The sequence below is a fragment of the Chanos chanos genome, chromosome 15 (assembly GCF_902362185.1).
Source record: "Chanos chanos chromosome 15, fChaCha1.1, whole genome shotgun sequence".
Lineage (NCBI taxonomy): Eukaryota > Metazoa > Chordata > Actinopteri > Gonorynchiformes > Chanidae > Chanos > Chanos chanos.
The window spans coordinates 12,615,997-12,639,326 of record NC_044509.1 but is presented as its reverse complement, the minus strand read 5'-3'; the positions used below and the strand labels follow the sequence as shown (position 1 = coordinate 12,639,326).

Here is a 23,330-nt window from a genome sequence, read left to right as displayed (position 1 = left end):
ATGACATTTGCTTTGGGTTTCTGTATTTGTGTCATTTAAACAAAAAAAAAAAGCATTGCTGAAAATCGATTGTGTCATAACTGACATATCCCTCTCAAAAATCCAAAGCTGAGAGTACAGTTAAGTGATATAATTCACATCATAGAGGTGCCTAGAGGAACGGAGGTTGCACAATGTTTGAATCCATAGCAATACAAAATCTATATAGTGAGTATGGACCAAAATGTCAAAATCTTCATCAAAATCCTCTTGACTGCCCATCCTCATCCTATCCTATCATTCAGAAAGTACTGATTCCAAGAAAACTAATTTTCTGTAGTTATAGAAGAACCGTTTTTTTTTGTTTTTTTGTTTTTTTTTTAACTGTCATTGTAACTGTGTGGAGCCTTATGTCCTATTTCTTATATTTGCTACTGACATTGTGGACTTAAGAGTTAGCATCACTTGTTCATATTATAGCTTATGTTTTGTTTTGTGTTGTTTTTTTTGGATTCTTGATAAACAGGTCATATTCTTACATAGAATTGGATATAGACTCACCTTTAGTGGGCAAAAGCCCCAAAACCATCAGGTCAAAGGGCATTTTATGTGTTTTGTCAGTGTTGCAAAAAGTTGTCTTTTGAAAATCCATTTTTATTTTAAAAAAAAATCAAAGTACCAGGTATTGAGACCATTAGATTATAGACAGTATGCTTTTACACTAATTTCATATTAACACAGTTTGACTGTCTGCTCCTTTATTTTTGCAAGTGTTTTCCATAGGGGTGAGACAAGTTTCTGTGGTTGCTAGAAACACCAACTTAGAAGCATACGGTTACCTTAACTGCTTCATGGCATCAAATGTTGTTTTTTGTTTATTGTTTATTTTTTGTTGGACTAATTGTTGTTACCAGTTGACATTAGATATTCCATTGTCCATTGCTTCGTTTCCTAATGCCATGTCTAGGACCCTTCTTGCTCCTGTAGAACCTGTTCAAAGAGATCATTTGCTAAACACTTTATACACTCAGCCTTCCTTTATAAATCTGAATTGTGTGAAGAGCAGATTCTAAAGCTGAACTGGATGAGAACTAGTACATTTCCTGACCCATGATAGAGAATGAGCAAATAAATGCAGTTTATTGCTTTAGTCAGAAAAAAATGTTCAAACTCCTATTCAAACTGCAGTTACTCCAGGATTTTATTCCCATTCTTTCATATGATTATAATAACTTGGGGTCAAGCGCTATGAAATAAACTCTTGTAAATGTGCAAAGTAACATAAGTTATGAAATACTTTTCTAGGCCTCACTCCTCCATTTTTACATCCCTGTGTTATAAGAATTCTACTTTTTCTCAGTATGTGTGCATACAACCTAATAAATATGGTAAGAACAGTTCCTTAGAATGGTATCTAGTATTCAATGTTACACATTTAAGAGGTGTCGTCATGGTTTAGGACAGGGCGAGGGCAGATGGAACTGGACTTGTGACATTGTCATTTCATTGAAAGTTAGTTGTTGTAGAACATTAACACGGTGACAGCAATTGCGGTGTAAGAATTTACACAACGCTTGAGGTGTTGTGGAGCCTGTGATAAACAGGATATACTGTTCTGCTTTTAATCCATGTCTTGCTTTGCATGACATATGTCTGGACTCTGAGGTGGACATTAGTAATGAGTTGGCGAAGGGTGATTTATGACAAAGGAAAAATGCTGAATAGAGCTCGGTTCACATGTGAAATGTTTTTTTTTTTTTTAATGCGAAGAACAGTGCCATTGTTTTGATGCTGTATACGCACTGCTTTAAGGCTGGTCAAAAATCACGTGCTTGTTCTAAAAGACAAGCAGTGACAAATGAAGCATTGTTAAATTCATGTTATGAAAACCAGGTTTGATTATTACCCCCCCCCCCCCCCCCAACATGTCAGGGATCTTCTGGATTCCTCCATTGGGACACATGACTGTGTTGCATCAATATTCCAACTTTCTGAATTCTCTGACAAATATCAGAGAAATTTCATGCTTTTAAAATACAGAGAAGATGTATTTGTGTCAGTGTGCTTTTTTAAAGATAATACTGTATGTCACAGTCAAAGAAAAAATAATTTGTTCCATTAATGTTGGATAAAGAAACAATTTACACAAACTATTGTTTGCTCATTAGATCTGAGAGACCCTTTAAATACATTTGTGTGGAATAGACACTTTTTTTGCGGTCATGATCTAGCTGGAAAACTCAGTAGCGTTAGATATGGTTTCAAACAGATTCAGATATGTGACTGTGAGTGCTTGGGAAGAGTCTGTCACACTACATACAGTCTAGGTAACCAAAAAAATGTCTTTCACAGCAGTGCAGTGCAAACAAAACAACCCTTACTGTTCAGTTAAAAAAAAAAAAAACGCCAGCAAAAGCGGAGAAGTATCGATTGTAACGATAGGCGTGTGCCCTTCTTTATGTGTGACTGTGGAGGTGTTTGGGCGTGGGTTGAAGTGTGGAATGTTGTGCAGTATCCTCCTAACGAAACTATTATCTTTAGTGCTATTAAGTTGATCCATTAAAGCTCATTCTGTTGTGTTTCTTAAAGCTCAGGTGGACACGACCCTCTGCAAAGTCCATGACGTTTTATGTGATCCTTGCCCTCTTTTTACCTGTGAAGTACTGTTTGCTGGTCTATTTTTCTAAATGTCTTGAATTTGATCCGCAAAAAAAAAAAAAAAAGAAAAAAAAAAGAAAGAAAGAAAAGAAAGGAAAAAAAGTTGAAACTGGGTTTATTCTTCCATTGCCCAAGTAAAATTCTTCCAGTTTGTTCTCTTGTTATTATTATTATTTGATTACATTTTATCATTATCATTTAGTCTTGTAGCCTGTTCTCAGCACTGTAAGACAGTCCCAGTCCAATATTGAGAAGCAATATCACTGTATGAAATTCACAATGTATTATTATTATTATTATTATTATTATTATTATTATTGTTATTATTATTCACTGGCACCCTATGTGTGATAACTGAAGTAAATATCTTTTGTACAAACATATGGCGTGTCTTTCTTGCCTTCATTTTAAAACAGTAGTTAACATTCCTTTGTGGCGCTAATATCGAGTAATTAACCGGAGTGATACCTGATATTACCAGACACATGACACACAAGATTACATCTCCACAAGAGGGCACAAAGGATTCGTTTCGAAAGGGTAACGACAGACTAATGCACATCGGCAGAACTGCTTATATCAAACTAAAAGCCGACTTTGTTGGTGATAGTAAGGCAGTGAGAAGAGCACGGGACGTGTATTTCACGGGATAGCAGCCATAAAATGGATAATGGGATTTGAGTCGGACCGCTGAACGACAATACCATCAAATAAGAGGTTGATTTCAGCGATAACTTACTGACAAAAAGATTAAAAACTTAACCTGCAAGTACCACTTAAGTCATTTTAATGGATTTGGTTTTGATTTATTGTGCGTTTCCTTTACATGTTTTCACTTATTCCACAGGCTTATATTGAAATAAAAGCCACGTCCTCTAAATCAGTATATTGTGTGTATTCATCTGTAAATTATGTAAAATGCAGAAGGTTGGGTGTGCGGGTGGTCACGTTTTTTCCCTCTACAATCGCAACCCGACCCAACCTTTTACCGCTACTGAACATCGGTAAACTTCACTCATGAAACTCTCTTCTCAAGTATAATTATACAGTCGACCTATGCAGTAGCTCATTTTTCATGTTAGGCACCGTTCCCTCTTGAAAAAAATACAGTACTCTCATAATAAATTAGGGGTGAGACAACAATGTCACAAATACAGGATATTTTTAAACGGTCACTGAACCAAGTGTACACTGGACAGTCATTCATGTTTGCAGTGTCCAGTATTTAAGGCAAATTTCAAATGTTTCTGACCAAAAATGTGAGCATGTGTTCTGGGTTGCACGTTAGTCCCGTTACAGTACACTCTCTATTAATGATATTACTTAGATTTTAAACTAAACAACATAGCCACCGCTATAGCAAGAAGCATTCCCACGGCCATTTCTGTCATTCTACCCAATTTCCAGTCCTGATAACCTTGTTCCTTCTTTTTTAGAAATTCTTCTCTACGCGTCCGCAGATCTCTCTCTCTTTGAAGCTGTTCGCCATAATGAGCCCGATAGAATTTGTCGAAGTCAAAGATGTTCTGACTGTCGATCCCAACTGAGGGAGAGTGATGGGATCGTTTCTGAGGCTTTGAAGCTGAGGGTGCGGCAGTCGAGGGCCTGTTTGCTCCGTGTACGTCTGTATGGCTTAAAATCCCACGGTCGTATTTCCTTCGCAGACTCTTATTGCCGAGCACGTTGTACGCTTCGCTAATTTGGGAGAAGCGGAAAGCGGACTCCTCGCTGCCGGCGTTCTTGTCCGGATGATATAAGAACGACTGCTTATAGTAAGCAGTCTTGATCTGCGCTTGAGTAGCGCTTGGCGATACACCCAAAATGTCATAATACGCTGACTTCGTTTTGTGTAGTGGCATTTCTGTACTATCGTCTGTGTACGTCCCGCTAAATGCTCTTTCAGATATCACAGAATTTGTTGGTCGAAAAAGGAGAGACCGCTGATAAAATGATCTTGTAGTAAGGAATCTCATGTGTTCACGTCTTACTCTGTGAGTGCTACCATGGTAGATAGCTGTCAGTATTGGCTGGATTCCACTTCTCCTTGATCTTAAGGTCCGAGCCGGCATCGTATGAACTCTAGCAACAGAAAGAGGTTCAGTGAAGTTCGTAGATCTGAACAACCTGCCCTCACTGCTCCATGCTTTGCTGATACTGTCCAACAAGTTCTCATGTGAAATACCCGACTGAGTATCTGTCAGTGATACATCTCTCGCCTTCACGGCAAAGAGCTCTTCATCGGCAGTCCTGCAAAACGTTCCTTGGCTCTGTATTACAAAATGATTTTTGGTGATCCTCTGGCATGCTTGTGTAATGTCCAAGTCTTTTGTGGCCACTCTTTCATTCTGAGAGTTACACAATAAAGCTGCAGCTCTAACTGTCTTCTTCATACCTTTACTATCTTTTTCAAAATACGCCAAAGAACGCGGAGGTTTCAAAAGTTCATATATACCTTTCCTAAACCTTACTCTGACCTCCGCCATTGCACAGCAATTAGCCTTCATAACATTCACTGATTTCCGGGAATTCCATGAACGACCAACCAAATCTGTTCTTCTTGGAGTAACAATGGGGAATAAACCAATCCAGTGCATGCAGCAATGTCTGCCATACTGATAGGCAAACTTTGTGCGTTTGTCGTCACAGTAGTTACATAGTGGTTACATAATACGTGGGATACGAGTAGCTAGATTGATTCCATGTTCTTATCGTCCTGTAATACAACCCTTCAATGAATGAAAAAATAGATAAATTGATAGTATATAATGAATAAAACGACTGTGAGCTGTGAGTCGAAGATAAACCAGTTCTAGCGTTAAATCAGACTAAACAGCTAATCCGGAAATACAATAACATGATTGATTGGTCCTTTAGAGTACTCACTCAGTTGTTTTAAAAATTAACTTGAATTTTGAGCTTAACATATAAATGCACTATGAATGACAAGTAAACTAGATGAAGCATATGTTGCTGAAAGTAAACACTTATGTAAGAGATAGAGAGAACAGAAAGAAAAATCCGTGTCCAGGCACTCCCCCACATAGTCATAAGAATTACACTTAGTGGAATCTATTGAGAGGTTAGGTTTATCAGTTGAAGGTGTATCTTCTCAAATGACTTCATGAAGCACATTCCCTCCCTTATATACAGCACACACTTAGCTTGTAAGAGGAAACAGAAGTAAGAGGGCGTTCTTGTTATTTTCCTTTCCATTTGATAACATAATCAATTATCAGAAGAATCCCCTTGAGTGAAAGTACACACGCACACACACACTCATACATATATATATATATATATATATATATATGTATATATGTATATATATATATGTAGTATCATTGCCTGCGTATACACACACACACACACACACACACACGCACGCACACACATACATATATATATATATATATGTGTGTGTGTGTGTGCGTGTGTGTGTGTGTGTATACGCAGACAATGATACTACATATATAGTATCATTGTCTGCGTACACACACACACACGCACGCACGCACGCACGCACACACACACACACACACACACACACACACACACACACACACACATACATATATATATATATATATGTGTGTGTGTGTGTGTGTGTGTGTGTGTGTGTGTGTGTGTGTGTGCGTGCGTGCGTGCGTGCGTGTGTGTGTGTGTGTGTGTGCGCAGACAATGATACTCAGTTACTCAGTGGTAGTGGGTAGTGGTATTTAAATATGGAAAGAGGTAATGTCCAAATTCAACCCAATAGACTAAAATATTGAGGCTAGTTTGTGAGACCACATTAAAAAGAAAAGTGAATAACACATCTGTATTTGCCTGCAAATAATACAATTGCCTGTCTTGATGCTATCCCAACCAGAGCCCCAAATAAATCTATACTATGACTAAAAGTTATCTTATGTTGCTTTCATTACATTGATGTTGGGGAGGACTGTGTGAACAAATTAACTGCTTTAATAATTACTATAACTGTCGAAAAGCTAACATCTGATGTTTCGCTTTGCACCAGTCAAGCACATATTCCCATTTTGAACAATGACTTCAAGTTTTCACTTTCACGTCAAAGAGAAAACAGTGTCACCAAATAGGTTAGTTAGTACACAAGTTACGTATGCTGCAATTCAGATCAAGTTTACGACTGTAACGTAGTCAGCCTCTCCGAAATAGACACCAGCAGTATACTGTAACCTCATTGGCATACGCAATAGGCGTATCAGTTCAAGCTGTTAATGTGAAGCATGACAGAGGGCGTTCGCAAGAGCTGTGTGGATTAGCGATGTAGTGGCGTCCACCTGATGTAGCAAGCTAGTAGACCCCACCTCTTGCTGGAAATTTAGTGTGTCGTGTTGGCATTCCGCATAAATAAGACTGGAAATATTTTTCTATACGCTAATTTTGGTCCCAAACCAACACTAAGACCAGGCAGACCTGGTGTTTTTGTACATGCAGCAGAATGGAGCTGGCGAGACATCCAACGGAGAACAACCACCGCTCTCCTATGGCACACCAAATTCTCTGCCCATGGCTTCATCTCGGGTAAGACGGTTTGCACAGGAGGGCCGGGCGGTCCCCCAGCCAAGAGTGATGGTGGTATTTTCGGCTGCAAGTGAGACTGACAAGTCGGGAGATGCTATGTCGAGTTCGAATGCTTCGGAAGAGGAGTTTCGCAAACCTGCAAGTCCTGTTCCAAACCTAAACCTGAGCAAGTCTTTACGCACCTTTAGCGCTATTGAGGAGGTAAGCAAAACAAGACGCTAAATGTAACGTGGGTGTTGTATTTTTATAATCGGATTGTGGACAGGACAGTGCAGTACACTTTTGTTATTCTACTATAGAGGTCATCTGTGTAATTTTGCCCGAGCAACTAAAAGTTGTCCACCAGAGTTTATGAATTTAATTAAAGTTTTCTAACGCCAAGATTTTTCTTGCTAATTCATGGTTTCGTCTCCATAGGCAACAGATACTTTGAAGATGTTTTCTTCCCGTTTACTCGAATCTGATTGGTTAAACGCCGCACAAGACCCGATTGCCCCCTCTTATAATTGGTTTACATCACATGGCTATCATAATATGTAGCCTCAACGGGATTAACCCTCTTGATCGTGTTTTGGAAGCCTGAGCTTAAGGTGTCACCGCGAACAGTGAGGGACACTTGTGCTGATGGACCAGATATGTCCTGTAAAAATCTGTTGATTAACGTAATACCCTTGCGTATAATCGCGTTGTTGTTTTCAAAGCCTGTAATTGCATTGAGATTGACATGGGTATTTCTTCTTTCTTATGTATCTAAGTATGTATATATACACACACGCTCATATATAAACATGTGTTCATATTTTCTTCAGAGATTTTACTTAATTATGGAGAAATTAAGAAGTAAAATCTCTGGAGAAATTAAATACAATCTTGAAAAGCACAGTCTGCATACAGCATAATATAAAACAATGACCGTTTTACTATCACCCCGATCGTCTTCAGTTTCCCGAGGTCATTCCCCTGAACGTAGGTGGTACATACTTTACCACTCGCCTGTCTACCTTGCGCCGTTACGAGGACACGATGCTGGCTGCAATGTTCAGTGGTCGTCACCATATTCCACGTGATGCAGATGGTCGTTACTTCATTGACAGAGATGGAGCATACTTTGGGTGAGCGTTTGATGTATGTTCAGAGCTTAGCTTACCCTCTTTTAACTGGACAATTTATTCAAACCATTTCTCACAGCTGGAGGTATGTAGAAATATTGTAAACTGGGTTTTGGTCTCCTTTGAAAACTCCCAGTTGGGGTATAATAAAAACACAATAAACGCAAAAGGAAAGTATCTCTCTGTCTTAGTGTCGAAAAACTCTGTTGTGCATTTATTGTGGTTCCAGGGATATCCTTAATTTCTTGCGAGAGGGTGAGCTGCCCCAGAGGGACCGTGTTCGCGCTGTTCACAGGGAGGCCCAGTACTACGCTATTGGGCCCCTATTGGACAGATTAGAGGACACCCAGCCACTCACAGGAGAGAAAGTGCGGCAGGCTTTTCTTGACCTTCTGCCATATTACAAAGGTATGACACCCAACTTGTACTCAAAGGATGCTGTAACTACTCACCATATTATTAACTATTACTGAAGTATCTGACTTGTTTTCATCTCATTGTCTTCCAGAGAACCTGGAGCGTATCGTGGAGATCGCGAAGCTCAGAGCAATGCAGCGGAAAGCACGTTTCGCCAAACTCAAAATCTGCGTGTACAAGGAGGAGATGCCGATTACTCCGTACGAGAGGCCCCTGTTCAACTCGCTCCGATTTGAGCGCTCTGAGAGCGAGGCAAAGCTGTTTGAGCACCACTGTGAAGTGGATGTGTCCTTTGGGCCATGGGAGGCAGTGGCGGATGTTTACGACCTGCTCCACTGCATTGTCAGTGATCTAGCAGAACGGGGTATCACTGCTGACCAGCAGTGCATCGGTGTATGCGACAAGCACCTCATCAACCACTACTATTGCAAGAGGCCCATATATGAGTTTAAAATTACCTGGTGGTGAAAGACAGAGAGAGAGAAGGAGACAGAGAAAGAGAAAGAGACAGAGAGAGAGAGAGAGAGAGAAATATCTCTACAGGTGCTTTGTCATTGAGTCCACTCACTGACATGATGGCTGTGCAAGGTGTGTGTAAGAGACAATGGTGTCTCCCATGGGTCATACATAGTGGTCAGGTTTGGGCACCCTCATCAATGGACTGGATATGTAGAAGTGATGAGGTTTAGGACAGAAGCTGAAATGACTGTTGTGCTTTTCTTTCCTCATCAAATAGTTAAATAATTTAATGGTAACTTAAAAATGTAATTTCTCTTTTCTCCTGGTAGCTTTATTTATTCTTATCTTTATACTTAACTGCACTTTAGCGTAATTGATTCAATTCAGCTGTTTGAACAAGAGTGAGATTTTTGCTCACTGCCCGGTTTTAACGTACTGATTGTAAGGGTTACCTGGAAAATTATGGAAATGAAATTCACAGCTGTGAAACAGTGTTATTTGTTCCTTGTGCTGCAGTTCTGTGTTGTGTTTCAGCATTGTGCATTTCTGTTGTAGGCTTGTGATAAATTGAGTGAAGGGGATATCATTTTAACTGGATGCAGTTAAGGAAAGTTTAGAGAAACAGTCATGATGTATATTTATGTTGTTTTGTTTTGTTTTTTTTATTTGTTTTGTTTGTTTGTTTGTTTGTTTTTGGCAGACACATGCACTGGTGTCGTTCATTTAGAGATGTATTTCATTTAAACAATATGTGATACCTAAGCTGCACCCATTATAATTAATCTCCTTTTTTATGAAGTTCTTTGCTAATATGCTTTTCTTAACATGTATTATTTGTTGTTACTGATCAATTACTGTACATTTCTATGTCTCGTTTTTTTAAAACATCATTTGTAGGGATGCACACATACTTGTTTATTTTGAAAGTAACTATAGTAGTTATGTTACAGCTCTCATGAGTACATTAGAATTGTTATTATCTATAAGAAATTATGCAAAAGTCAGCCAATTCTGCATTACTATTTAGTTCACTGTGTGAACTAGTGAAGGAATGTTTAAATGCATTATACTCAGTGGACAGCAAAACATCACAAGAAAATTTTTCTGTCAGGTACAACAGAGAGAGAGAGAGAGAGAGGTGTTCCTATATATGGACACATACAAATATATTCATATAGACATTTATTAGACTGTCCAGAGTGTAGTAACTTTTCATATCGCAAATTCGTTTACTGATTTTTGCTATGTACCCTTGAATAAGTTATTTTCTGCCACTTATTACTTGCTGTTTCTCTTCACCTTAGTTGCTGAAACTTTTGGGCCTTACTTAGATGAATATTTACTGTTCAAGCCTGTTGTAGAGTTTCTGAGTGCACTTTAGATGTCAGCTCATTAATTGGATCTAATCACCTAGTCTTACCCATCACATCCTCTTGTATTTGTTGGGTCAGTTGTTCCGAACATTGTGAAGATTGATGCTAGCTGTCCGCCATTGAGTTGTCTGAGCTGATAACCAATGGAACGGGCTGAAGACTGTTTAACACTAACTCGTAGACTAATGATAAAGGACGTCTACCTGAATCTTGCTCTGTAGATGTTAAGGTTCTTCGTTGTCTAGGTACTAGTCCAATGTTCCTTCTGGCTGAAGCAAATTTAGCTATCTGATTTGTGCTCCTTTTTGAATTCAGAACATCATTGGATGTTTGTATGAGGTTACTGTTATATTGCGTTAATGTGCTGAAAATAAACCATGTATTTTGCAATTTTCATAAAAGTATGAAGACCTGAGTAATGTTTGGGCTGGGCTGAATGACTCTTCAAGCCCACCCACAACCAAGAACCCTCCCACACGAGTGTTTTCATTCTTAACGTCCGCGGCAAGTGTACTGAGTTAAGTTAGTGGAGGAGGCGGAGATTGTCACCAAGTCCAAGGTAAGACTGAACATACCAATGATGTCAAAAGGTATCTGAATTATTCTTTGTGAAATTTGTTATAAACATATGTTACGTTCAACTTATGAATGATTTCCAGTGTTATCTTAGAAAGGTCGTTGTCAACTGGCACAATCTTTGTAGGTAGCGCTATTAGCTAACAAGCTGGCTAACACGACCTGCCTCTGTCAATTCTCTTAATCTGTCAATAAAGAAAAGCATTGTAACGCTGTATTTGGGGAGATCAAGACTATATCGGACTGTTTTGTGATTCAGTCGATCGGCTCGCTAGTCATCTAAAATCTTAGTTAGACCTCGGTAAAGTAGCCTAGCTAGTGGCGTTTGAGAGCTGTCCACGTCTAGGTTAGCATTTCACTGGCTAGCCTTTGAAGAGATGAGAAAGTTAGCTAAGCTGTCAGTGAACCGAAGGAATCAGCCGAGTGTCTTGTGCTTTCTCTCTGTAAACATGAATTATATCAGTAACGGTAATATTCTTGACATAATTGCACAAAATTACTTTACACGATTAAAACAGGTAGAGATGTTGCGATTTGTTATCTAACTTGGCTAACTTTGATAAGGCATAGCTTGTTGTGTTTGCTCAAACAGAGGAATGTGGATAGCAAGATAGCAAAGTAGACAGCTAGACAGATAGCAACAAATATGCAACGCTTTATTAGATAGCTAGACAGTCTCTAAGAAGTCACGCCATCTACGATCTCTTGAAGGACATTTAGCTCTAACAAGCTGTCAGTCTTCTCTAACAATTGTGAGATGACAGCGTGGTATGTTTAAAAAAACGTGCTGATGTTGTAGAATCATTGTTTCGCTTTGAATATTGTTACTGTCTCATGACACTCTCATGTGCAGCATTACGCATATTCTTGCATATAGTCTCCTGAGAGGATAACGTCCCACTGTCAGCGTAATACCAAGCAGAGTGCTTAGTGAGTTTGCTTCCTGTATTGGAGTCGGATTCACTTACGTTATGAAACAACGACGTCTTTTTTTTAAAGTTCGTTACTGCTTACTCCACAAAGGAAACTAAAAAAAAAAAAAAAATTAACGTATTTTTTAATGTAAGCGTTCTGTGGGGGGCGGGGGGGCAGAAATATAGAAAGTAGTCTGAATCTGCCACCATGCTTATGACATCATCTTACCACAATTGTCTCAGCTCTCAATAGTCTTTCATTTAACGTCTCTCAGAAATTGTGAACTGTATTGTCCACACTTGGTGGATTAGCCTATACTCTCTTTAACACAGGGGCCAAGATGAGTCAACGCACGGAACGACGGGGGATCCATGTAGACCAGTCAGAGCTGTTGTGCAAAAAAGGCTGTGGGTACTATGGCAACGCTGCCTGGCAGGGGCTTTGCTCCAAGTGCTGGAGAGAGGAGTACCAGCGTGCCAGGCAGAAGCAGATTCAGGAGGACTGGGCTCTGGCGGAAAAGTAAGTCACATATACTCTTCAGTTTCCTCTGTCTCACAAACAAGGGTCCTCAAGCCGGAACTGATCTGTGTTCAGGTTGTCACACCATTTATTTATTTTCTGCATTGTTGCTTTGCGTTGAAGGTAAAGCCCATTAACAGGTTTTTACCTTTAAATTAAAGGCAATAGCACCTCGTCGCAACAGTCATAACATTTCTCAAAATGCATTATCACAACTTCACAAACATCTTTACTTAGAAAAGGAGGTCTTTACTTAGAAACTGTCCTCGGTTATGGCGTAAGACACTTTTGAATTGATGTGAAACCAAGGGTTGTTCAAATCAGACGTCTGAACTGGACTAACTGAAAGTTGTGCCTGACGCAGGCTGCAGAGGGAAGAGGAAGCGGCTTACGCCAGCAGCCATGGATCCCACCCCCAGGCTCAGGCTCACTCTCAGCCCTCACTCGCACCTTTCTCCAAGTTCGAGGAGAAAAAGACGAACGAAAAGACACGGAAAGTGACCACCGTGAAGAAGTTCTTCAGCCCGTCGTCCCGAACCACACCAAAGAAAGGTATAACTCGAGTCTGAGCGCGAGTCAAAACACAGCTATCTGAAATCAGCGCTGCTCTTCTCTCCCGCCGCGCTCGCTCAGCGAATCGAAGAACACCGCGAGCACGGTGTGTGTGTGTGTATGTGTGTGAACAGTACATCTGTCGCTTGCATATTTACGCATTTCTTCAAAATTGGATCTTAATTGACATTCAGTCGCTCTCTTCATGTTGACAAGCAGGCCTGTATCTGCGTGGGCTTGGATGCAGACTTTAAAAAACATGCAGATATTTAGGTTTCATGTGCTTGGTTGTTGTTTGGTTCTTTTCTTGTCTGAGTATAGCCCCTAGAGAACCAAAGAGAATGTAGGGAAAATATCCTTTTTGTGGTTCAGCGGTTCTGAGTCAGTTACTGCTATGTCTGTTTGTTCTTGTGGGTTGAGCAGTTAAAAAAAACAAAAAAAACATGGTGTCTGGATTACTGTTAGTTGAAATACACACACGCATTTAATAAGTGTATGTGTGAAATTGCATTTACACCTTCTGCTAACACACATGGTTGTGTGGTGAATTTTGTCCACGTTGAAAGGCAGGCGTATGTGCAGAGGTTAGTCTTCACATCATCATCATCACTATTATTATTATTATTATTATTTTTATTTATTTATTTATTTATTTATTTATTTATTTATTTTTGCCACCCATACTCAGAGCTTCTCCTTTGTAATTCTCGACATCAAATCAAATCCCCCTTTTTTCATAAATCCACAAAATTTTATCACGCAATCTAATTAGATCATGATCACTTTTGGTTTCATTTTAAGACTAAGCTTGACATGCTCTTTAATAAAGCTGATTAGACATAAACTTCAAGTAGTTCCTTTCACAAAAGCTCAGCATCAAGTGTGAGGGGAGTCTGTCACAATAATGTATTTTTAGTGTTTTTTTTATGACTTCATTATCAGCTTTATCAAAGAGCAGTCAAGAGACGTTGCTTGTTCACTGCAATCACAAGAGCATTTCATTTGATTTCTCATGTCATTTGCTTTTTCTTTTTGGCATGTTTTTACCCCTGTTTTTGTGATAGAAGGAAGGAAATTAATATGAACTTGCACCCTCGTTTTAGTTTTCTTTTTCAGTGTCATCATCCTTTTTTTTTTTTTTTTTTCGATTGGCATCATCCATTCTAACACCACCTTCACCTCACCACTCCCCATTCTCCCTCTCATGTCTGCCCGCTCCTCCTCACTCCTTTCTCTGGTACCATACTCTACAATACCATTCATATCCCCCACCCTCCGACCTCCACCCCCCACGTGTGTGTTGTGCCCCCCCTCTGCTTGCTATGGGTCTGTTCCAGCGGTCTCTGAGAAAGAGGAGAAGGTGCAAGGAAGGAGGGAGAGCCACGGAGAGACTCTCCTTCGGGATCTGAAGGGCATTTTTACCCCACCCTGGGAGATGGGCTCCCCCACCGAAGGTAACAGTGAAAGTTTGGGAGTAGATCTCTGGTTTGTGACGGGAAGAGGAGATGGAGGTTTGGCTCTCTTCGGTTTGGTGTTGCTCTGGTGTATTTTGGATCCATGTGTTCCAACTTTTTTTTTTTTTGGAACTGTAGGGATGCAAAGCGAAAGCTTTGTTAATGAATCACCCACTGGGTGAGTATTTCACAAAGCATTGCTGCCATATCCGTTGGCGTATCAAATGCAGTTAAACTCTATGCCTGAGGGCTTTCTTAGAATTCTTCTAGAAAACTCCTTTGTTTTGTGGCATACTCTCTGTATGGATCTGTTTTTGTCTCCTTCTGAACATTCAGCTGACTCTTTGTTTGCTATGAGTGTGTGTGTGCATATGACACCTACTTAAGACGACAGCTGGAATGTTTGTTTGTTTGTTTGTTTCAGTTGTGTTTGTCCATGTTTGCATTTGTTTCATCATTCACCCATGTTCGTTGTTTTGTTGTTTGACTACCCCTCATGTTTGATGGCAGCTCTGGTATCCAGGCTCAGAGGTGGGTTCATGTCCTCTTGCCCTGTAGTCAGCCTCAATAACGGTTTACTAAACACAAACCTTTGCTTTATGTAGATTGCAGTCATAGACCTTGCTTGGTATTTTTATATGACCCTGAGTCTTTTGGGGATGTTATAGAATTGAGGTATCTTAGGGTGGAGAAGTACCGCGATTATTTGAGAAAGCATGATTGGATCAGAAAGTGAACTAACAGTACTGTAGACTTAGAGAGCAACCCCATTTGTCATAGTGTCATTAATATTTTGGCGGTTGGACAGATGTTTTGAAGTTGTGAAAACAGAGAGGCTGTTATTAAAGGAGAAGTTTCAAGACAAAAAAAAAGAAATATCTGTACGCTTGATTGAAAAACCATTGGGTTGTGAAGACAAAAGTCACAAGTTGGAGTTATAATGAGTCCATGTGTCAAAAATTGTGAGCTTCCCCTTTAATTTCATAAGAAAATGATGATTTAATTGTTTTATTTTAATTCGTTGAAATTTTAGAGCTAAATTCTAGTGATGGCAATGTAAAGTGCAGAAAGACAAGTCATATCGGGTCAGACTCTTTTGACCTGGATGGAATGTGGAGTTTTTGTTTGTCTCTGGCTGGTGAGCATAGTGACCCTTTTAACCCACTCTTCTGTTTCTCTCAATGAAGCTTTACTGTCAGCCTCTGAGTCGTTTTAAACTGGTTTGTATGGAGTTCATTTGCGCCGGTTTAAGTTCATAATGCTACTTATGACTGCAGGTTTTCTTAACACTGAACATAAATTCCTAGTAAACAACCACGTCTAACTCACGGGTTCATTGGAGACGTTATAATTAACTAGAAACACAGCGTGATGATACTGAAGAATCACTTACTGTTCGCTATGCGAAAGAAGACAGTTAAGGTCTGTTTGAAAGTGAAAACTTTTGTGACATCTGATTAACCTTTATGTCCTTTCTATATGTGTACCCCCTCAGAGACTCACGAGAGCAAGACCCCAAGTCCGTCCATCGCCCGCCAGTCGAGCATTGAGACAGATCGCGTGTCGCGGGAATTCGTGGACTTCCTTAAGAACCTTCAGAAACCGGGGAGAGAAATCCACAAACAGTCCCGTGCTTTTATCGAGAGCATGGCCAATAAGAAGGTCGGAAAAAAACCCTCCAAGCCAAATTACACATTTCTACTCTGTTTTGTTTAATAACTTTTTAACTGCAGATCGGTGAAAAGGAAGGCAGTGACGTACTTTGCCTCAGTGAATTGTTGAACAGCCTAATCAGTCTGAATCTGCTGCCCAGAAAGAGCAGTAATAAGTCACTATGCAAAACGAGCGACCGCGAAAAATGACTTTAAGGTTTTCATCGTTGACCAGACAAATATCGTCAAGGTAGATTTATGATAGTTTTCTCCATAACAGAGCACAATTAATCCAAGTTAGTTTGTCAGGAGATAAAACAGTACTCGAAGTGTAGTTTTTCCAAATTTGGCTGAATATGTAGTTGCCGTGCTTTGCCTTTGTTTGGCAGTCTAGTTGATTACATTTTTGTGCCATTAAGTGTTATCTTTGGTGGCTTATCAAATGTGATAAACTGTTGATTAGATTGGTGTTAACTTTTTCCAAAGTTACATTATTAGTCCTTCGTTGCCTTTCACTGTCTCTGTTGAGAGCGAAGTGCAAGCCTTTTGTTCTAGATGTTTTCACCTGAGTTTGCCCTTTCATGACTGTAGGTTTGAACGGTGTACACACTGGGCTAAATTAAAATGAACAGAACTCTTCAGAAATTTTGGAGGGGAGGGATATTGTCTTGATGTTGTCCAATACAACAGATTGTGGAAAAAAGACAAAACTTTTCTTAATGTAATGTAGTTTTCTTTTTGGCATTCAGAAGAAATTTTAACGATCATCCTTTACTTCAATCATCTAGGACCTTAGTGCAGAAGAGCTCTCTGAATGTGTCCAGGATTTCTACCAGAACATGTCTGATCGGCTCATGACCCACTTTAAAGGTGTGTGTGTGTGTGTGTGTGTATTTTTTTTTCTCTTTTAACGTACAGTACCTCATACGAATTCAGTCTGTGCTGTTAAACACTTCAGTGGTCACTTACCAAAAAGAAATCGTGACAGCACTTTTGATTTACCGTCTTCTAAGAGATTTCAATTAAGCTGCTTGCAAACTTGTGATATCTGGAGTGCTTATACTATGACATGTTTCCACTATTATTCATCCACCTTCTTACACACTTCACCTGGTGCCACTCGAAAAAATTAAATATTATAAACACTAAAAAGTAGCTGACTATGAAAACACATTGGATCAGTTAGTCCTAGTGTCTTTTCTGTGGGGTTATATCTGTACTATACTGACCATATTTCATCGTGTGGCTGCTGTTGACACAGTCTCTGTATATATACTGTTTTCTTTCACCATGTGTGTTTAACATCTTTTATCAATGTATAATTTCACTTTGCTACAACTGTAACATCTCAGTCCTGTATAAGGGTAATGCACTGTTAGTTAGCACTCCGTGTATTAAGTTATGTACAAAGGTACCCTAATCGGGGTTCATTTTAGTAATTTTTGGTGTTAACTCGGAGACAAAGCAATCGGAAATTTCTTTTTTTCCACTGGTAATTTTTTCTTATATATATGTCACAGTGTGGTAACAACATGAAGGAGCTAAACTCACTTTTTTAGAAACGACCAGACCTTATAAACAGTGTTTAAGTGACGGTGCAGAGTGAATTGTATGTGACATGAGTAGAGGTGACTGGGGACGATCAAAAGACATGACATTTATAAACCTATTACATGGGCCAGTCTAGTGCAGCTTTAATTACCGTCCTGCTGTCTCCTCTCGAGGTCCCTTTAAAGAGGAAAAAAAAGTCCTTTGGTGTCTTCAGTCTTGTGAGGGTGTAGAACCCTAGAACTCTTCCCTAAACCGTAAAAGGCAGTTAAAGTTTCTGTCGAACGCCTCATGTTTTTCACGCGTGGAGCGTTAACAGAGGGTTCTGGGTAACACAGGCTTGTTCTCAGTGCTTTGGGGTGAGGTAGAGGGTGGAATGAACGGTGGTTTGTTTTGTGCGGACGTTGTTAAGAGTGGCGCGGTGTGTGTTCCTGTCAGGGTCGTCTGAGCGAGTGGAGAGGGTTATGGATCAGGTGGAGAAGTACATCATGACGCGTCTCTACAAGAGCGTCTTCTGCCCCGAAACTACGGACGACGAGAAAAAGGACCTTGCCACACAGCACAGAATCCGGTGAGGACCTCCCGTACCCACACTGTATGGGGCTTGATCTTTTGGTCGTCGACATATACGTAAAATGTTTGTGAATAAATGACAGTGTGTGCTTTGAGAGAGATTGTCCCAGGGTTGACATGTCTCAGGTGTTTTTAAAGGGGGGGGGGACTTATGTTCGTACATTCCGTTGGACTGGAAGGTATTCCACAAAGCAGATTTTCAAGACTGCTCAATAGTACTGTTTATTTCTCTTCTTGGACATTTGTGTGTTTGAGTAATTAATGTTTTTTTTTTATATTTAGGGCTTTACATTGGGTGACTATTCAGATGCTTTGTGTTCCTGTGGATGAGGAAATTCCAGAGGTTTCTGATAGTGTAGTTAAAGCCATTACAGGTGAGGCAGCAACACTCTGTATTTCCTTAAACAAGCCTTTTTATGTATCCCTGCGTGTTCAACTTTTTAATGGGAACATTTTAGTTTAGAGAATGCTACTTTTCACCCCCCCACCCCCCCATTTTCACAGATATCATTGAGATGGACTCTAAGCGTGTGCCCAGGGACAAGCTGGCTTGCATCACCAGCTGCAGCAAACATATCTTCAATGCTATCAAGGTCACCAAGAACGAGCCAGCCTCAGCAGACGACTTCCTGCCCACTCTGATCTACATAGTGCTGAAAGCAAACCCGCCACGACTGCAGTCCAATATCCAGTACATCACCCGGTTCTGCAACCCCAGCAGACTCATGACTGGAGAAGATGGCTACTACTTCACCAACCTGGTCTGTTTTATATTTATTATATACATACATCATATATCATCTATGCATATATGTGTGTGTGTGTATATATCTATATATATCTATATATCTATCTATATATATCTATATATATATATATATATATAGATAGATAGATAGATAGATAGATAGATAGATAGATATAGATATAGATATACACACATATAAGCAATTTGGTCATTCCATAGCGACTTTCTAGTATGCATTTTACTTTACTGTGTCTTTGTAATGGAAATTTTAATGTCAAATAGACAACCAGCTTGTTTGTTTTGTCTGTTCCAAATAAGCAGGTTGCTGTCGGGCACTTCTGACCTCCTTCTTATACACTCTCTCTCTCTCTCTCTCTCTCTCTCTCTCCCCCCTCCCTGCAGTGCTGTGCAGTGGCCTTCATCGAGAAACTGGATGCTCAGTCTTTGAACCTGAGCCCAGAGGACTTTGAGCGCTACATGTCTGGCCAGGCCTCCCCCCGCCGGCAGGACGAACCCGATTCCTGGCCTCAGACCGGATCCAGCGTGAACCCGGCGCTCAGCCAGGTTTACCACAACCTGGACCTGCTGGTAGGGCTGAACCAGCGACAGGAGAAAGTGCTAGAAGGTGCCCGTAGCCTGCAGACCGAACTGACGGAGTGGCAGGAGAGCGTGACCCGGGAGGTGCAGGAGATACTGGAGAGGTACCCCCTGGATATCCGACCCCACGCCTCAGCCATAGACTCAGAAAATGTCGAGAACGATCGGCTGCCTCCTCCCTTGCAACCCCAAGTGTTTGCAGGGTAAACGAGGACCAAAAGCTTCACGAAAAAAAAGAATTCGGAACAGATGATGCCCTTCGTTTCGGGGCAGAATAATCCGGTTATGTTATTACGTAATCCAGAGGGATCTTAAGAGGCGGAATCGGTGATTCGTTGAAAGCGCTTGCCTGCTTGTCCTGTTGGTGGAATCAGACGACGTTAATTGTTTTGCACTTTGATTTTCTTACTCCCATTTGCATGTGATAAAGGACTATATAACCACGCAAAGATCATTTCAGAGTTTCTAAACTCAGATTATTCAATGTGCATCCAAACCACCAGACACTAAATATTTTGTAATATGTAGGGAAAACGCTGCTCGTTTTCTCCAGAACCACACCACATGCTCCAGTGACCTGAGTTCTATATTTAAATTAGTAGACAAACGGTGTATACTGTTCTATACTGTGTCATAAAATCTTATTTTTCGAGACCTTGGTACCGTTTTAAGACACTATGCATGGGGAATAACATTGTGGTACGCGTTTAACACAGTTGTAAATCAGTTGTTATAAACTCCATCTCATTACTTTTGCTGACACGTTTTGTTTTGAATAGACAGTGCTTTGCCTAAAATTGGCTTTTGCAGCAACAACATGCTATTTATGCATGCGATCTTGCCTTTAATTAAAGAAGGGAAAAAAGGAGACTTACATTAAATTCAGATCAGTGTTGACACCACTGAAAACAAGTAGTGGCGTCCTTCACGAAGGTCCTGTCACCGATTTAACTTATGTTACGTTGTCCGCACTCGATTTCAGACGTACTCGTTCTGCTGCTGTTACATGTTGGCGATAACACTTTTCACAACTTAAGACAACTAATGCTGCACTCCAGGGATCTTAAAAATGAAAATACATTGCGTAGGTTGTACATAACTGCTTGAAATGATTTTGATGAACAAACATAAACATCTTACTCTTCTTAAAGGTGACAAGTGTTATGTTTTGGGTTTTTGTTCTTGAGTTCTCACTAGTCGGGTAAGTTTGTGTACTGTATTTCCGCAATATCAGCGTGGACACTGTCGTGATACCAAGGGTGATTATTTGTGGATTGGTGTGAATTGTGTGTCAACTTATATACACTTAGAAAAACTATTGTAGCTTTAACCATTGTCTTATCTCCATGATATTCATTTGTAATAATATTTGATTGAACATAGGATGTAAGCTCTGATAAATGTCAATGACGTTTGTTGCTTGAAAAGACTGGATATGCATTTTGAGTTCCAGTTCAAAATGAGATTGTATTCTGTGATCCGTGATTGACATGGTTGATTGAATATTATGGGTGCTTGCAAAATCAGTTATAAACTTATATTCTCACATCTGTTATCACAGTAGAAACAATGTACACATCATCAACTGGGATTGATGACGGGTTTTTTTGTTTTGTTTTGTTTTGTTTTAACTTTCCCAAGTCTTGTATGTTTGTGACAGTGTGTAACTTTTTAACAAATGGCTTTATTTTATTTATGGATTAAATTAAGTCCAAAAAGTAAGGTATTGGAGTGTTTTAGTCATGGCCATGTCTGTGAATTTTTTTTTGGTATAAACCTGCAAGGTTACAGAGCAGTTTATATTGTTTATTCATTATGTTTACTGTAGTCAAGATATGTATTTTCAGTTTTTTATTCAAAGGAATATTACACATTTTATAGTGCAGCAACATCAATACCACTACTAGTACTACTAATCATCATCATCATCATCATCATCACCATTATCATTATAATGTAGTTTTATTCGTGAAACACCTGGAATAACATTGGATGAGAACTTTTACATTATCATAAATACAGAGCCTTAGAGGTTGAACTGTTTTAAATAGAATAGATTCATATTGTTTTCATCAAAAGAAAAATATATTTTCATGTTGGTACACCAAGAATCATAGCTCAATACTGACATCCAGTGGCTTAAATTATTAATACCACTGAATTGTGACTGATCTTGCACTGATCATGTACGTGTATTACGACCTAACATCATCGCTCATTTTCTCATTTACACATTTTCTGTCTTATTATTGCTGCAATACTGAGCCATATTAAGATGAAGTGGTATATTCCTCTGGCAAATCTGGTAGGTGTTCGCTTGAACAAGATGTTTACGTTGGTCACTGGATTTGTTCAATTGAAATTGATAAGACAACTGAATTTAGTGCCTTTAAACTTGAATTCAGTTTAAGTTTTTGAACCGTACATACAGTGCGATGCGTACGTTTAATCTTTATGTTCATACTCTGTTCCATTGTGCAAGATACTAGAAACCAGTGCAGGTTTGATATTGTTTTTACCTTATTAGTTACATACTAATATTCTTACATCGTTTTTCAAATATCCACGTGGTAATTATCACTTGTTCGGTATTGTTGATTTTAGTGCAATGTTTAACATCTGTAATACTGAGCCATCAATATCAGTGTGATTAATTCCCGTACAAGATACCAGCCATCACAATTTCACTGTGGTGTTTCCATTTAATGTGGAGTATTGTGTCTCGGCGGGTACACCCTGAATGGAGCACTTCCATTTGTGCGTGCTCATTTGGGATTTTAAAAATGGCTCATTCATTAAGTCTCGAAATCTCAAAAAATGTATGCATCCCCTCCAAATATGCCCCATCCAATCCCCCAATTGCACCTGCTACTCTCCAGGCAAACTCGATTTAGAATGTGGGACACCTTCTCTCTGGAGCCTCGTGTAATCTATTTGGAAAGGACTTTTACCATTGTGCACACGAAAAAAAAAATGCAGAACAGAAAATGCACGAGATTTATCAATTTGCTTTATAAGGTGTATTTAATTTGATCTCACAATATTTCACTCAACAACACCTTTTCAGCAACAGTTGAAAACAACATGAACGGTAAGTTTTGTCACGATATAATTCTGCAATTTACAGAAACTGCTTTAAAAAAAAGTTGTGGGCACTTATTACATTATTGGTTATTAATTGTTTTACTGTGCAGGCGTTTCTTCATTTCAAAGATAGTCCCACCTTCCGAGCCTGTCATTGGCGGATACGAAAACTGAACAAGCCAACAGCTCACGAGAATGATAGAAACCGTTTCCCATGGTGACTGATACCGTCAGGCAGGTGCTACATTGGATGCTTAATCAGACATGCAGGAAGGTTGAAGTTAACTATGAAACAATTATTTAACAGTATAATGTAACGTAAGCATTGGATCTGATATTGTTAATATTTCGCAAGTCTGTTTCCAAGACAAATCCACGTATTTCGACTAGAAGGCTGTATATCCTCCTTGCTGTCAGGTTTGATTCGCTAAGCGTTTCTCTGTGTAGAAGGCTAGCTAGCTGGCTAGCTTAGCTGCCTAGCTGTAGCTGTACACTAAGTAGATTCCATTGTTAAACTACAACGTTTGCTTGATACGTTCCTATAACTTGTCCGGGGAAGCAAAAGCTAATGC

General features: G+C 39.6%; 3 protein-coding genes across 3 annotated transcripts; 2 read left to right on the top strand and 1 right to left on the bottom strand.

The window, feature by feature from the left end:
* Window positions 1-3,689: 3,689 nt before the first annotated feature.
* On the bottom strand, window positions 3,690-4,967 carry dnajc30a (DnaJ (Hsp40) homolog, subfamily C, member 30a). Its single transcript, XM_030792880.1, has one exon. It carries the CDS (start codon window positions 4,704-4,706, stop codon window positions 3,957-3,959), a length of 750 nt encoding a protein of 249 aa, XP_030648740.1. The 5' UTR covers window positions 4,707-4,967; the 3' UTR covers window positions 3,690-3,956.
* Window positions 4,968-7,089: 2,122 nt separating this feature from the next.
* kctd7 (potassium channel tetramerization domain containing 7) lies at window positions 7,090-9,176 on the top strand. Its single transcript, XM_030793121.1, has 4 exons — window positions 7,090-7,383; window positions 8,125-8,294; window positions 8,521-8,699; window positions 8,800-9,176. The coding sequence occupies exons 1-4, from the start codon at window positions 7,090-7,092 to the stop codon at window positions 9,174-9,176; spliced, it is 1,020 nt and encodes a 339-aa protein (XP_030648981.1).
* A 1,906-nt stretch (window positions 9,177-11,082) lies between these two features.
* Window positions 11,083-21,248, top strand: rabgef1 (RAB guanine nucleotide exchange factor (GEF) 1). The gene is made up of 9 exons (XM_030792456.1): window positions 11,083-11,099; window positions 12,364-12,550; window positions 12,915-13,102; window positions 16,052-16,218; window positions 16,997-17,078; window positions 18,195-18,327; window positions 18,612-18,703; window positions 18,834-19,090; window positions 19,480-21,248. Exons 2-9 carry the CDS (start codon window positions 12,372-12,374, stop codon window positions 19,879-19,881), a joined length of 1,500 nt encoding a protein of 499 aa, XP_030648316.1. The 5' UTR covers window positions 11,083-11,099; window positions 12,364-12,371; the 3' UTR covers window positions 19,882-21,248.
* The last annotated feature ends 2,082 nt before the right edge of the window (window positions 21,249-23,330 follow it).

What these genes read in the sequence shown, in the direction of transcription:
- kctd7 (XM_030793121.1), top strand. Translation starts at nt 7,090, where the DNA reads ATGCAGCAGAATGGAGCTGGCGAGACATCCAACGGAGAACAACCACCG. An exon ending in CCTTTAGCGCTATTGAGGAG is followed by an intron (nt 7,384 to 8,124) that starts GTAAGCAAAACA and finishes GATCGTCTTCAG; the next exon opens with TTTCCCGAGGTCATTCCCCT. An exon ending in AGAGATGGAGCATACTTTGG is followed by an intron (nt 8,295 to 8,520) that starts GTGAGCGTTTGA and finishes TTGTGGTTCCAG; the next exon opens with GGATATCCTTAATTTCTTGC.
- rabgef1 (XM_030792456.1), top strand. Translation starts at nt 12,372, where the DNA reads ATGAGTCAACGCACGGAACGACGGGGGATCCATGTAGACCAGTCAGAG. An exon ending in AGAGCATGGCCAATAAGAAG is followed by an intron (nt 16,219 to 16,996) that starts GTCGGAAAAAAA and finishes TCAATCATCTAG; the next exon opens with GACCTTAGTGCAGAAGAGCT. An exon ending in GCCACACAGCACAGAATCCG is followed by an intron (nt 18,328 to 18,611) that starts GTGAGGACCTCC and finishes TTTTATATTTAG; the next exon opens with GGCTTTACATTGGGTGACTA.
- dnajc30a (XM_030792880.1), bottom strand. Translation starts at nt 4,706, where the DNA reads ATGCCGGCTCGGACCTTAAGATCAAGGAGAAGTGGAATCCAGCCAATA.